Source organism: Musa acuminata, chromosome BXJ1-5, assembly GCF_036884655.1.
Source record: "Musa acuminata AAA Group cultivar baxijiao chromosome BXJ1-5, Cavendish_Baxijiao_AAA, whole genome shotgun sequence".
Classification (NCBI taxonomy): Eukaryota; Viridiplantae; Streptophyta; class Magnoliopsida; order Zingiberales; family Musaceae; genus Musa; species Musa acuminata.
In genome coordinates, this window is record NC_088331.1 from 14,655,153 (window position 1) to 14,669,551 (window position 14,399).

The window sequence follows — 14,399 nt, forward strand, 5'->3', positions numbered from 1 at the left end:
CTTTTTGGTTGTTCCCGCTATGGAAAAGCATTACCTACCTACCTGCTTAGAAATTGTTCCATGGTCATAAATCTGTATGTTGTTGTGGCTGATTATTGCAGGCCATTGGATTGCGGACATCGGAGATGCAGAATACAGCTCAGACATTTTCATCCTTGGCAAAAGAACTGCTACAATCCACACAGGGCAGCAAGAGTACGTAGGAGAGACAGACGTCGCATTAAGTTCCCACTTGTGTATGTGTGTAGAACCTATTGTTATTGTTGTGTGTAGGTTCTTTGCGTGTGTGATTTCGTTTAGCGTAGTAGGGGTCATGGTTATGATTTGTGCTTTGTTGTGTGTAGGTTCTTTGCGTGTGTGATTTCGTTTAGCGTAGTAGGGGTCATGGTTATGATTTGTGCTGACTCTACTCTCTCTTTCTGAGGTAGCATTTGTATCTTGGATCATGATATAAACAAAAAGGAGTTTGATCGGAAAGGAATACGGAACCCACCCAGAGTGAGCAAAGATGGAATTAGCAACTCAACAAGTGTGATGTGGGATCCACCACTTAGTCAAAGTGTGCTGCAGATTAGATGGCGGCATTGTGTAGGCAATTTCTATTCCTACACATTGCTCGATAAGAAAAATTCACGCCTGCAAATGCTTATTATTGAGTAATTCTTCACAAGTTAATAGTTGCGAACAATCTTTTTTGTGTCAGCTGTCTCTGCTGTGAGATTTACCAGTGACTAACTCGACTCCATGATCAACCCACACGAAATTTAAACATAGATGATGATGCATAACCGTTGGATGTGCAGCTGCTGCACTCGTAATCACTCACCACTATACCTCAGAAACCCCGTTCTCAGAACACATTTAAGTGCACCCATTCATTCCACCTCAAACACATCCAGATATGAAACGACTACCGATCACGATATCAACTAGCCAAAACTCCAACAGAACCGCCTTTCTATAGTTGTGACGTGTCACGCACGAAACAATCGATCCCATGTCAAGTAGAATATGACATGCCTACCATAACCATAGCACACACTGCCCACCATCGATACCGTGCAAGTATCACATGCCAAGTAGAATATTCTTATGCGAGCGACTAGAGTTGAAGTTACAAAGATGCTCTTTATCTATGCATAATTTAAAATTTTTAAATTATTTTAAATAGATATCACAAGTATTTTTCTTAATCTAAAATAGTTTATATTGAACAACCACCCAGATTTAAAAATATTTTTTTTAATTATATTTATGATTTATTTAAAGCTCTCTATGAGTTAAAGAAAGCTCTTAGGGCTTAGCAAGAGAGATTTAGTTCTTTTCCTATATAAAATAACTTTTCAAAAGGTAAGGTCGACATCACATTATTTATAAAAATTTTTATTAATAATTTTTTATTATTTAAATTCATATTGGTGATATTATTTTGTATCAAATCTTTATGTGAATTATTTGCTAAGAATATGATTCAATAATTTGAAATAAGCTTGATAAGCGAATTGATATTTTTCTTAGGATTATAAATTAAGCAACTAAATGATAAAATTTTCATTAGTCAAACCAAATATACTTTTGATATATTAAAATGATTTTACATAGACAATACTAAGCTTATCATATACGGATGAGTATCTCTACTAAATTAGATATGGACATTGAAGGAGAATGCTTTGATGAAAAGACTTATAGATATATGGTAGGTAGTTTTATTATACCTTATTATAACTGATATAATATTTTATATTAGACTTTGTGTAATATTTCAATCTAATCCTAAATAATATTATTATAAAACAGTAAATTTATATTTTAGATATTTATAAAAAATAATATGAGATTATGATATCCTAAATCTAAAAATTTTAATTTCATTGTTTATGTTGATGCTAACTTTGTAAGATATAGAATAGATAGAAAATGTACTTTTGAAACTAGTCAATTTCATATATTTTGAAACTTATTTCTTAGTCATCCAAAAAGCAAAACTCTACTGCACTCTAAAGCTGAAGCTAAATTTTCTATGTCAAATGCATATTATGTGTATGTAATTTGGATGAAGAATATTTTAGAATATTATAAACTTTGTTTAAAAAATATCTCTATAAAGTGTGACAATACTAGTGTAATTTATTTATCAAGGAATTCTATTTAACATTCTCGAACTAAACATATTGATATTAGACGTCATTTCATTATGGATCATATAAGTAATCATGATATATCTTTAGAATTTATTGATACAAAACATGAACATTTTTACTAAATCATGAGGAATAATTTGATTTTATTATAAGATAATTATATATATTAAACCTATATAAATGATTCTTGAGATCACTTTGGACATAGGTTAAAAAAAAAATTTGAGGCTCAACGATAGCACCATAGGCTTAGTACCACCAAAACATTTTGTCCAATAGTAATAGCATCACCAAGCTAGTGGTACTACCCCCGGTGATCCATTACCATGCCCTATAACTTTAGGACTAGAGTAGAACCACCTTAAACCCCTCTCCTCCTCTCCTCTATCTCACCCCAATTGGTTTCTCTATCTCCTAACCCTCTTCTTCCTCCCTCTAAACCTCCTCCACAACCCTCTTTCTCCTTCTTCTTCCTAGTTTCTCATTAAGTTATCTTCTTACTCTTTACTCACACAAAGCCGAGGACTTTTACTCCTTTTATAAGGTTAAGAATCAAGTTAAGAACTTAGTCACTCTTTTTGGTCATTAAGATAAAGGTCTTAACTTAGTAAGACTAAGACTACAAGGGTAATCTCTAAATCTCTTATTCTTATTTTTACAATAAATATTATAGTCCTCATGACACCTAGAAGAGAAAAGTAGATGAAACCTATAACACCATCCTATTTAATTCCTTTGAACATGTCATAAAATTTAGTTTGAATTTGAGATTATTCAGAAAGAAAAATATATGGACCTAGAAGATTTAGGTGAATCGGAGACTATTCAATGATTCACTAACTTAAATGTCCTTCCTATTATTCAAATTAGTGAACTTATCTACCCTAGATTAGTTAGAATATTTTATAATAATTTATATATAAATAAAAATGATAAATTATCTATTTATATTTTAGGATATTATATACCTATCAAAGATAACATAATTTATGACATCTTAGGTATCACTTAAAAAGGATCAAAGTTTTCTTTTCCTAGGATAATGGGACATCGAGTCCACTAGGGTCACCTATCATGAGGTTATTATCATTATTTTTTAAAATTTTAATCTATCTATTGACCCTAAGAGTTATGAATATATTTTACTATTTAATGTAAAATTACTTATATCATATTTCAAGTAGTATTTTACTTCATAAATAATTATCATCTTAATAAAGCTAATACTTTAAAAATAATTATCACCGGGATTATGACAATGTGCTTATTTCTTTGGTTATCTCATACTTAAAATATGATTGATATATCTTAGAGGGATATGATGCTTCTATATAAGATTTGATTACTAAACTTTTACATACATATGACATAACTATCCTATAAGATAAAAAAATTATAAAACTAGATAGATTTAATATCATTAATAAAAACTTATTAAGAAGATTAGATTAGATTACTTAAAAAAATTGACCCTTTACTCGAGCCTATTTTAGATACACCTATATATATATATATATATATATATATATATATATATATATATATATATATGGGTCAACGGATCTAATATTTTATATCAGTTTAATTGAACTATCTTGAGTTTTAACGGGATCCGATTTTAATTAAATTATAATATATTCGTCAATGTCTTGGATACTTGTTGATATATTTTTACTAATGCACATTGCATTGTCGTATTTAACACGTCATCGATACGTGGGACACAACACTATTCATTGCATCCATTGATGGTCGCAGGCAAAATGTTGCATGGCTACTTCGTTCGTCCTTGTAAGAAGAGTACAAACTAAAATAGGGTGGGTTTATCGTCTCCCAGAGAGACCCAAGGAACTTACAAGGCAGGCCCATTCACAAGAGTGGCTCACCTGTACCTTACCTGCCCTTGGTGGACGTTGTGGCCTTATATTTAAATGCCTCCCCTCTCATGACCAAGTGTTACGATAAAGCAAGCGATCGAGTGGGTGAGAAAGAAACCCGGAGAGATGAGATGAGGTCGAACAGGGCGGGCTTATGGACGTGGGGACTTGTTTACCTTGCTTGGTTCGTCCCAAGATCGAATGACCGCTTGCTTCGTTCGTCCTTGTAAGAAGAGTACAAACCAAAAGCAACGGGTTTATTTGCCTCCTCCACCCCTCACTCACTCTCTCAGAGAGGCCGAAGGAAAGGACAAGTCCCGATCAAACCCCAACTTTAACATTCAACCAGAGAATTAATTGGTAGCCAAATCTTATTTCAATTGAGCTTGTTGTTATGCTAATAATGAGCTTGTTGTTATGCCAAACGATCCACAGGCCAATTAAATATGCCTTTTAAGATTCGACTCGACCCGATCAAACCAAAGTAAAAAATTAATTCAATAATCTTCTTTTTTTTTTTAAGTCAAAAGCAGTTTGCAAACTATTATTAAGAAAAAAAATTAAAAGTAAAGACAACATCAACAAATACATGACATAGAATTACAACATCAACTTCCATAATGTATTCAAATGTACTTAGTATGATACAATCGTCAGTTTTTGGGAAAACTTCTTATACATATTATTCATACAAAAGTTTGCATAACGTATCCAGATGCATTTGATATGTAATATGGCATAATTACCGGTCTCTTATGGATCCATCACAGCTCTCTCTCTCTCTCTCTCTCTCTCTCTCTCATCTTTGACCATAAGAAACCAGTTTTACATGCTTGGTTTAACACTGAGACGAGTTGCCAGCTTCTGACTAAGAGACTTGTCACACTGTACTCCACAGGGAATAACGAGGATGTTAGCATGAAGAAGAAGAAGAAGAAGAACAAAAAGTAGGTCTCGACAAGAAAAGAACACAGAGTGGGAAGCTAATCTGACCTGAGACCAATAAGAGATCCAGATACTGCGTATCTCATGGGTGACCTTGGGGTCAGATAGAGCCTCCACCCATCTGCGGATGAAGCGCTCTTGCCTGCCATGAACATTGGAATTCCACTCACGTAAAAATCCAGTGCATACTATATGCATCCTGCAAAACTGGAGTCTGGGGGACAGACCTGTCAGGAGAGAAAGACCGGTATCTCTCTCCAGGCTGCTTGAAGTTGTTCTCCTTGCTAATCATGCACTGAATTCACCAAGCACAAAGAACATTAGATCTTAAGCTCCATCGGAACCTAGATAGATGATTAGGATCACACTACTGACTCACTACACAATGTTCCACTGAAGTAACAGATTCTTATGATACACTAATATCATACAACCAAAACAAATAATTGCCAAGTGTTGATTCTCTAGAGAGAGATGCAACTCACAGATATAGTAGAATTCATAACGATGCTTACACCACAAAAACTAGTTGCTATTATTACAGAAGCACGAGGTCTAGATCAAAGAGACTCACTTTCTCGCGTTTGCCGGTAAGAACACGGGTTGGAATTGGGAACCTCTCGGCATGACGAACGGGATCGTACCTTGATGGGAAGTAATCCACCTGAAAGAAACAGATATATGTTAATGAATGTCCCAAAAGTCAGAGATGAAGGTTGGAGCAATATGACACTACCTCTTCGTCCCTGTGCATGAAGTTCATGAACCCATCATAGTGGTTGTTGTGATGAGCACACTTGGGAGCATTCACCGGAAGCATCAGATAGTTGGGTCCGAGACGGTGCCTCTGGGTATCAGAGTAGGAGAAGATTCTGGTCTGAAGAAGCTTATCATCCGAGTAATAGACTCCAGGAACCACAAGTGCGGGGCAGAAGGCAAGCTGCTCGTTTTCTCCGAAGAAGTTGTCGATGTTCTTATTCAGGACCATGCGCCCAACCGGCTGAAGAGGAAAGATGTCTTCCGGCCATGTCTTGGTGACATCAAGTGGGTCAAAATCGAACCTATCCTCGTGATCAGGGTCCATGGTCTGGATGAATAGCTTCCACTCTGGATAGTTCCCAGCAGCGATGGAGTCATAGAGATCCTGGGTGGCATGGCTGTGGTTATTGCCTCCTACAATCACAGCCTCTTCCTCCAGCAAACTCTTGACTCCACATGTAGGTCTCCAGTGGAACTTAACGTAGGTAGCTTTCCCTTCCCTGCTGATGAGCGTGAAAGTATGGACGCCAGAGCCATCCATGTGACGGTAGTTCAAAGGAACACCAATGTCATCAAAGAGAAAAGTGAACATGTGCAAGCTCTCCGGGTGGTGCGAGAAGAAGTCAAGGATCCTCCAGTTCTCCTGAATGTGGGACTTGGGGTTGGGTTTGAGAGCATGGACCATGTCAGGGAACTTCATCCCATCACGGACAAAAAACACTGGGAAATTGTTTCCCACCATATCGAAGTTACCCTGGAGCAAAGTAAATTTACAATAGTAAAAGCATTAGCATAGATTCTAACTTCTGCATAGATTCATCCTACGAGTCCGCAGTCTGATATGAATGCCTGGTTTGTTACTTCAATATTGCATGTTAATGCTTTTTTGCATAAATTACTGGTTAAAGAACAATGAATAATAACACTGCTACTGCCAAACTAGAATCATCTTAAGTCAGCTGGCAATCGAACAACAAAGAGTGCCAATCAGTAATCATATTAAGAACAAAAAAGGGTCTGGATCTTTAAAGAGTCAATTCTCATACCACCTATGAATGCCTTGAAAAAATGGAGCAGCAGATGAGTATATAAAATTTAACTAACATGCCAAGGAAAATTGGTTTATTCACTGTCGAAAACTGATAACAAAAAATGATTAGAGGCATACTGGTCGGGTTTACCTCTCTAGTGTAGAATTTCACTGCAAAACCTCGGGGATCTCTCAATGTTTCAGGACTCCCACGCTCATGAATGACAGTTGAAAAGCGAACGATGACTGGGGTCTGCACCCCTGGAGCACGAAGGAAATCAGCACACGTTAGGCGAGAGACATCGTGAGTGACCTCAAAGAAGCCTTTGGCGCTAGCTCCTCTGGCATGGACAACACGTTCCGGAATGCGCTCTCGGTCAAACTGAGCAATCTTTTCCACGAGATGATAGTCTTCGAGGAGAATAGGTCCTTTTCAACAAGAAGACGACACACACAGTTGAGTCAAGTATTACCAGCAATCACTGTATTTTGAGACTGATTTGTGACAATAAAAATCTTGCTACTACTATGTGTGCAGAAAGCAAACAATTGTAAACAGTACATATCTAGACATCAGCTAATCCGCTAAAAATTTTACTTGGGATTCCACAACCATTCCAAGCACCAGACTCCATTAGATTCGATTGGCACCACTAACCACTACATAATTGCTGCAGGCTACTTATTATTACAGAGCGACCTTGCCGTCATATTAAATTTATTGTGAAATAACTTACGTCAAGCTTAACATATTGCGAGCCTTAAGAATTGTTCAGATAAGCATTGATCTTGTCGGTCAGTCATGAGCTGATGATGCATTCAAGTCACATAATGTTGAAATAAACTACACTGCCTACAGTGTCAGGATGTCCTACAGGTTAAGCGCATCAGTAAACCTTCTTAACAGTGGATATCTAAATATCCTAATTTTATTTAAAAAAGAGTTGGGTAATTTTCTCCCTCATTCCATTAGACATCAAAATTTTCTTCATGTCCATGTGAAACAGTGTATAATTTGCTCCTTTTTTTGGGGGATTTTACATAACCAAGATATCATCGAGCTATAGTCAATAACCTCATCCATAAAACTGATATACTTATTAAAACTAAACAAACAGATTCATATTTTATATGCAGTATGCCATATGAATTTTAATAAATATAAAGAATAAAAGAGAATTATAGAAATCCTTGCATGCAATAGATGGCATTTATCTAAACGGAAAATAATCAGTTAATATGTAATTAATAAATAGAATAATATATTCACACAAATTCAATCCTTGGTTGCTATGAGTTTTGAATTAGTTTTATTATTGCTTGGATGCCACAAACAATGATAACGTAATATTAGAGATAGGCTTTTCGCAGATGATCATGTTTATTTGTGGAAATAAAAGTTCCTAATATTACTGATATAAAATAATTTTCCAAATTTCAAAACATGAAATATGACTGGCAACAGAAATATTTGTCAAAGGATTATTAGCTCTACAAAAAAAAAAAAAATATTACTCCGAGAAACATGAACAATCAGCTGATTGTTAGAATTGCAATTATGACATCCTATACTAAGGTCCCTTGCATTTCCAAGACTGGTGGACTGTTCAGAAACAAATAACATATTTTTCCATTGGTGATAACCACAAATCCATCACTGCATGAAGTTTCTTCATCGACTAACAAATTTCGGAAACACCATGTCTTCGAACTTGACAAACAAGTGGAACAGAGACCAACCAGATAGAGTGGAAGGATAACGGAGGCAACAAATGCAATCAATCAGGCAAGAAAAAGAAGTCTTCAATTACCTCGGGATCCGACGGTGAGAGAGGCGTTGTTGTTCCAAACGGGTGCCCCAGAGTTGGTGGTCCAGAAGGGCGAGTTGTAGTTGCTCGAGGGGCGGAACTGCAGCATATGAAACGCCGATTACGAGTGGGGCACGACAGAACCATCCAAATGTCAATCGAATCAAACAGGACAAAAACACAAGCAAAATTTTAGAACAAACAACAGAGACGAGGGCAAAAGAAACAACTTGGCGACAAGAAAAAGGAACCAAAATTTTCTATGGCATAAAGCGCAAAATCCAATCTTGAACAAAAGGAATCACGAAACAAGAGTAGAAATCAGGTGAAGGGTCGAAACCTCAGCGTCATCAGCATCGAATAAAGGGCAGGATAACTCCGGAATCGCGCCCGCAAATCAAGAAAATTGAGAGTATTATCAGAGGAATCGGCTTGAGAAGCAAAAGGAATGCAAAACCAAACAATCCATCAACAAGAAGCAAAACAAGAGGGCGATGAAAAGAAACCCGTTCAACATCCAATCTTTCGTCATCGACGGACAGAAAGAAAAACGCACCTTGTAGGGATCCATGCGAGAACACTCGATCGCTCTCTCTCGCTCTGTATCAGATTATTAGACCAACGAGACGGGTGAAAGCGTAGGCCACACGACTACCTTCGCCGGTGCTGGGGAAAGGCATGCATATATAGGCCACCGGTTGGCATGTATATATGTGGCCCTACTTGTCGACACGCGTCCCCACTTGACGGGAAAAGATTGCGTGTACTGTGTTCGCTTCTTGGAACATGAGATACATACCACAAAGCAAGTTACGGGCCTTGGTTTCTTCTTGGACTGTTCTTATATGTCGCGTGCAGGATTGATCACTTGTGAGCAAACATATCGCCCGTTTCTTCTACTCTAATCGTTAGATCGAGAGCTAAACAAACCATCAATGATAGATGCCGTAATGTTGGCTGTAAGAGGGCAGGCAGCTCAAGAGCCACAAAAGGCTTGAAGGATGAGGTATCCACCTCAACATTTTCCCTACTAATCTGTGCGTATTTTGTATGAACAGGAGTCACCGGTGGAGTCTTATCTCTTTAGGGCATTTCTACGACCATCTCTGTGCCACCGGTGAGTGTCTGACGCGTTGCATTCCAAGTGTCTCGTTAACCCTTGGATTGATTGTGTGCTCTTCGTTAAAGGGCACGTCGGTTTGTGGAGCAGATTCGAGGGATTTGGAGCCAACGATGGAGGGATGGGGGCAGTGTGGACGACGTGCGTAGAGGGAAGAAGACAACACTTTCCGAAATGGTAAACCACAACAAGGTTAGCTTGAAGAGTTGTGGACGCCATTAATACTTCAAGAAATCAACGAAAAAGAAAGAAAGAAAAAAAAAAAAAAATCTTCTCGCTTCTACTGAAACAATCTTAAGCGTTTGATATATTTAGTTTCACCATGTGAAATGTTCGTCGCATCAAAGACTATGTCTCCTATAATAAAGCTTCATAAACACTTAATAGCGACTGATAGCCACAGAATTAAGTGTTCCATGAATTCTTTGTTCTTTTATTTCCATAAAATCGCATTCTCCTTTCTCACTCTGTTCATTTTGCATCTTGGGTATGAATGGATGAGTTAACCAGAGATTGCTGCATGATTGATTATAGTAGCTGGTTGTCATTTTCCCACGTTTTTTTTCTTTTTCATAACTAAATAAGAAAAAGAGATAGGATAAAAATAAAATCTTTTTTCATGAGGGTTGTATAGTCTTCGATATATTATATTAATTATATTCAAAATAAATCATTCTTTTTCAAAAAATCTTCTAAGAACCAGGTTTTTTTTAATGTGTTTCTCCTGTAATGAACTTCTTATGTTTTTCTTATGAATCTCTTTATAATACTTTAATAAGTTTAATTCTAATAATTTTTTCAAACTTATTTCATTTAACATACCAAGTTTCTTTTGAAGTTGTTAAAATATTTTAAATTTAAGAGATTTTATAAATATATCGACCACTTATTCATTTGTGAAGTAGTTCTACTTTTTTTATTTTTGACATGATCTCTTATAAAATAAAATCTTGTATTAATATGCTTCAATCTTTCATGGTAGACTGGATTCTTGGTTAAGACAATAAGATTTGTTATCAACATAAATCTTGGTTGACCTCTCCTATAACATATAAAGTTCCTCGAATAATCTTCTTAGCTATGTAATATAACAAACATAAAAAGATGCTACTATATATTTTACTTCACAATTTGATAGAGCAATGATATATTATTTTTTTGAAGACAATGTGAATATAGTTTCACAAAAATAAAATACAAATCTAGTTATACTCTTCCTCTTTCCCGTCCAATTATTATCATTATATCAAATAAGCTCCATGATGAATAGTATATTTTATACTCAATTATCTCTTTAGTATATCATAAAATTCTTTTAACGATATTTAAATGAGATATCTTAGGAGCTTCCATATATCTACTTATTAAACTAACTCCAAATAATATATCAACCGCATGTCAAATACCTTAAACTTCCAACTAAGCTTTTATAATAAATTGAATTAATGTATTTACCTTCATCTTCCTTGGTTAACATGGTGCCATATTCTATAGATGTATATGTAGGGTGATAATCTTCAATGAAAAATTTCTTTAGAATATCCTTTGTATAATTTTCTTGTGAGATAAAAAATTTCTTCATTATCTTGTATAACTTGAATATAAAGAAATAAGTCATTAGGATCAAGTCGATCATCTCAAACTCCTTCTTCATAAAGTAATTAAAATATTTAATCATGGAACAACTATTGCTTATAAAAGTTAAATAATATATATATAGGCATATAAACAAGATATTAAATTTCTTATAGAGAGCATATTCATATTGACATTTAAAAAAACTTGTTTGGATACAATAAGCATCTATTCGAGAATTTCATGCTTACAGGGCTTGTTTAACCCCATAAAGATCTCCCTTTAATTTGTAACATTTGTCTTCTTATTCATGAATAATAAAACCAGAGGGTAGTTGAACATATACCTTTTTTTTTAAAAATTCTATTAAGAAATACCGATTTGACATTCATTTGTAAAATTTTTCATTTCATATGAGCTGCTAGAAAAATAAGTAATCTTATTGTCTCCAATCAAACAACTAGTATGAATACTTCTTCATAGTCGATTCTATATTACTATTTATATCCCTTTGCAACTAATCATGACTTATATTTCTCCACCTCTCCTTATGTATTTTTTGTTTTTTGAAGATATGATTAACACCGATCGCTTGGTGGTCTTTTAGAATATCATTTTTGTTAATAGCATAAATCTCCTCGTTCATATAGCTTGTCACCATTTTTTTTCTCTGGAAGCTTCTTTGAAGATTAATAGATCATATCATGTGAAAAGATAAAATAAAAAAAAATCCTTCGAGTCACATCGTATAGCTGGTGAATCATTCTTGTTTTTATTGCAATTGGACTCTTTGAATCATGTGACTTAGCCGATCTAGATGATTGATTCAAGTAAATACTTTTTATGATAGAATAATTTTTTTTATTTTATGATATCTTAACAAGCTTAATTCCAACCATCAATCTTTCCATCAGCTAACTTGTTATAACGGTTTGTATTGCAAAAGTAGAACTTTCTTGTGGCACCTAAGTCCACTTTTAAGTTTTATGTCCGACTTGCCTTGCTTATATCAGAAACTAACTTGGAAAGATTAGGAGGCAACAATCTTTGCCTCAGGTTACCAAGTGACAATAATGTAGGTTCCTGTACTCGATACTGACTTTTGAGACTCGCATGAAAAAGAAAGAAAGCTCATTTGGGGGGCCATAAAAAAGAGTAGCTCTTTTTTCTTTGCCTTATCCAACTAGACTGAGCCAGAATCCTGATAAATGTTCATCTTGTATGATGATTCTGCAATTATATAGCACCATGCTTGCATTGATTTCCTATATAGGTAGTTTTCTGAATATTTCGAGTGGATCCACATCCACCATGAGCCTTCGCCAGCAAAGGTTTGATTGTGAGTTAGGGAGAGTGCCCGTCATGGACAGATCAAACAGTGATGTGTGCTTTACATGTTTGGAGGACAGAAAAACAATAGTTGGTGTTTGTGCTTTGGTTCTTTTGTATACTTATACACTTTCTGTTTAGGTGACATGAAATATAACCTACAGAATGTTTATTAGTATGATTAACATTCCCCAACTCACCTGACTTCCTGCTCGTCCACCATTACAGAAAGGCTTTTGTGGTATCTTGAATGGAAAACCAAGGTCGAAAAGTAGCTACGCTATCAAACATCTGTAGCATGGGCCTTCTGGAGAAACATTTTACCGAATAGAACCTAAAATTGGCAAGAAAAGGTGGGATAATTACACCAAAATACATCATCTAATCTCAATAAAAGGTGGGTTCTCTTGCTCACTTGTTTTGAAAGTCACAGATCTCATAGCTGTGTTGTCAATGATATATTAAACTTGTTATTCTGCATAAATATTTTACAATGCATGTTATCTTCACCTGCTGTGATGCATATTTAACTCTCTCTCTCTAGTTCGGTAAAAGGAACATAATTGATTGTGCAGTCATAGAAAAATTGTTCTCCATCGGTATTATAATTGAGTCTCGGCTTGCACCACAACAGATGTTGAATCTGGACGAATCAGATAGCTACTACTTGATCTTTGTTGTCAAGTCCATGCACACCGTTGGTGTTTTTCGTGTTCCAGCAGTTGTCTAGCAATTATCAAGCAGCAGAGTTTTAAATATGGAGCATGCTTTTCCTGTATTTTTATTTCTTTAGAGGAAGCATCTGTTCAAAATATCAGGAAACATGAAGCATCTTCGGCACCTTCATTTATCAACATTTTGGTACTTGATCTAGTAAGCTTTCCAAGACATGACACCACATGTTCCATATGCAACGCCAAAGTTTTAGAAATGCACTAGTTTTGCTGATTTTTCTTCCTAATATTCTCTCAGGTCATCGTCATGAACAAGATCTTGCCAACCATCAGCTGTAGCTGCATCTTATTCACAGACACAACTTCATAATCCTACAGACATATCACCAGTTGATGTGCTTTTATTTATTTGTATGTGTAGGATCTTGCAGAACATGCTAAATGTTCTCTTGATGAGAAAAAAATTGTGTATAGGTCAGTATGTGGGTCCCCTAAAGATAACTTCAAACTCCGCCTTAGTTGAGATTGTTAAAAGGTTGTCCATCAGCATCAGATTCCATGGTTGCAGCTAATGAAACCTCAGAAAGTAAACAGACTACCACAGAAAATGCATACTTCGATCAACCAACGCTTCGTACCTACCTTTTCTAACTCCTATCCAGCGAACGAGCCGAACAACCCCACCGAGTCATTTTCCAATTAGTAGAATCGTATCTTTGCTGTACGTTTCTAGGTAACCAGTTGATGACGGTATTCCTATTCTTAACAAAAAAAACATCATATTCCATATAACGTAATTTTCTATGGGTACAAGGCTTTAACTAATATTGAACAATGACTGCTTTGCCAATTAAACCAATATTCTATTGCTAGTACAAGGAAGGAACTCATATCCCAACTCATGCATTGTGAGGAATGAAATGAGGGATGCATGGATAAAGCCAATGGTGATCTTGCCTTATTCGGCAGAAACTTTGGTACTCGACGGTTTATATACGGATCACTAGGTCGAGGACTAAGACATCTGGTTACGCTACAATGGCCTTCAACGCCAATCTTCTCCTCGTCACGGCATTCCTGTGTCTTCTGAGCGTCCACCATGGACGATCTCACAGCAGTAAATATAAGAACAATTCTT

The 14,399-nt window shown here is 35.8% G+C and overlaps 2 protein-coding genes across 5 annotated transcripts in view; one reads left to right on the forward strand and one right to left on the reverse strand.

Annotated features, from left to right (window-relative positions):
* The window catches only part of LOC135673854 (uncharacterized), a 40,385-nt gene extending 39,908 nt beyond the window's left edge, over positions 1 to 477 (forward strand). For all 4 annotated transcript variants that reach the window (XM_065183232.1, XM_065183233.1, XM_065183234.1 and 1 more), the window contains exon 24: positions 102 to 477. In XM_065183232.1, coding sequence (XP_065039304.1) covers positions 102 to 203 — 102 coding nt within the window. In that variant the 3' untranslated portion in view covers positions 204 to 477. The remainder of the gene's footprint in view (positions 1 to 101) is intronic.
* A 4,139-nt stretch (positions 478 to 4,616) lies between these two features.
* On the reverse strand, positions 4,617 to 9,279 carry LOC135673856 (catalase isozyme 2). The gene is made up of 8 exons (XM_065183237.1): positions 9,120 to 9,279; positions 8,567 to 8,663; positions 6,907 to 7,184; positions 5,703 to 6,479; positions 5,541 to 5,630; positions 5,194 to 5,261; positions 5,015 to 5,108; positions 4,617 to 4,906 (listed from the first exon to the last, which is right to left on the reverse strand). Exons 1-8 carry the CDS (start codon positions 9,132 to 9,134, stop codon positions 4,847 to 4,849), a joined length of 1,479 nt encoding a protein of 492 aa, XP_065039309.1. The 5' UTR covers positions 9,135 to 9,279; the 3' UTR covers positions 4,617 to 4,846.
* Between the last annotated feature and the right edge of the window lie 5,120 nt (positions 9,280 to 14,399).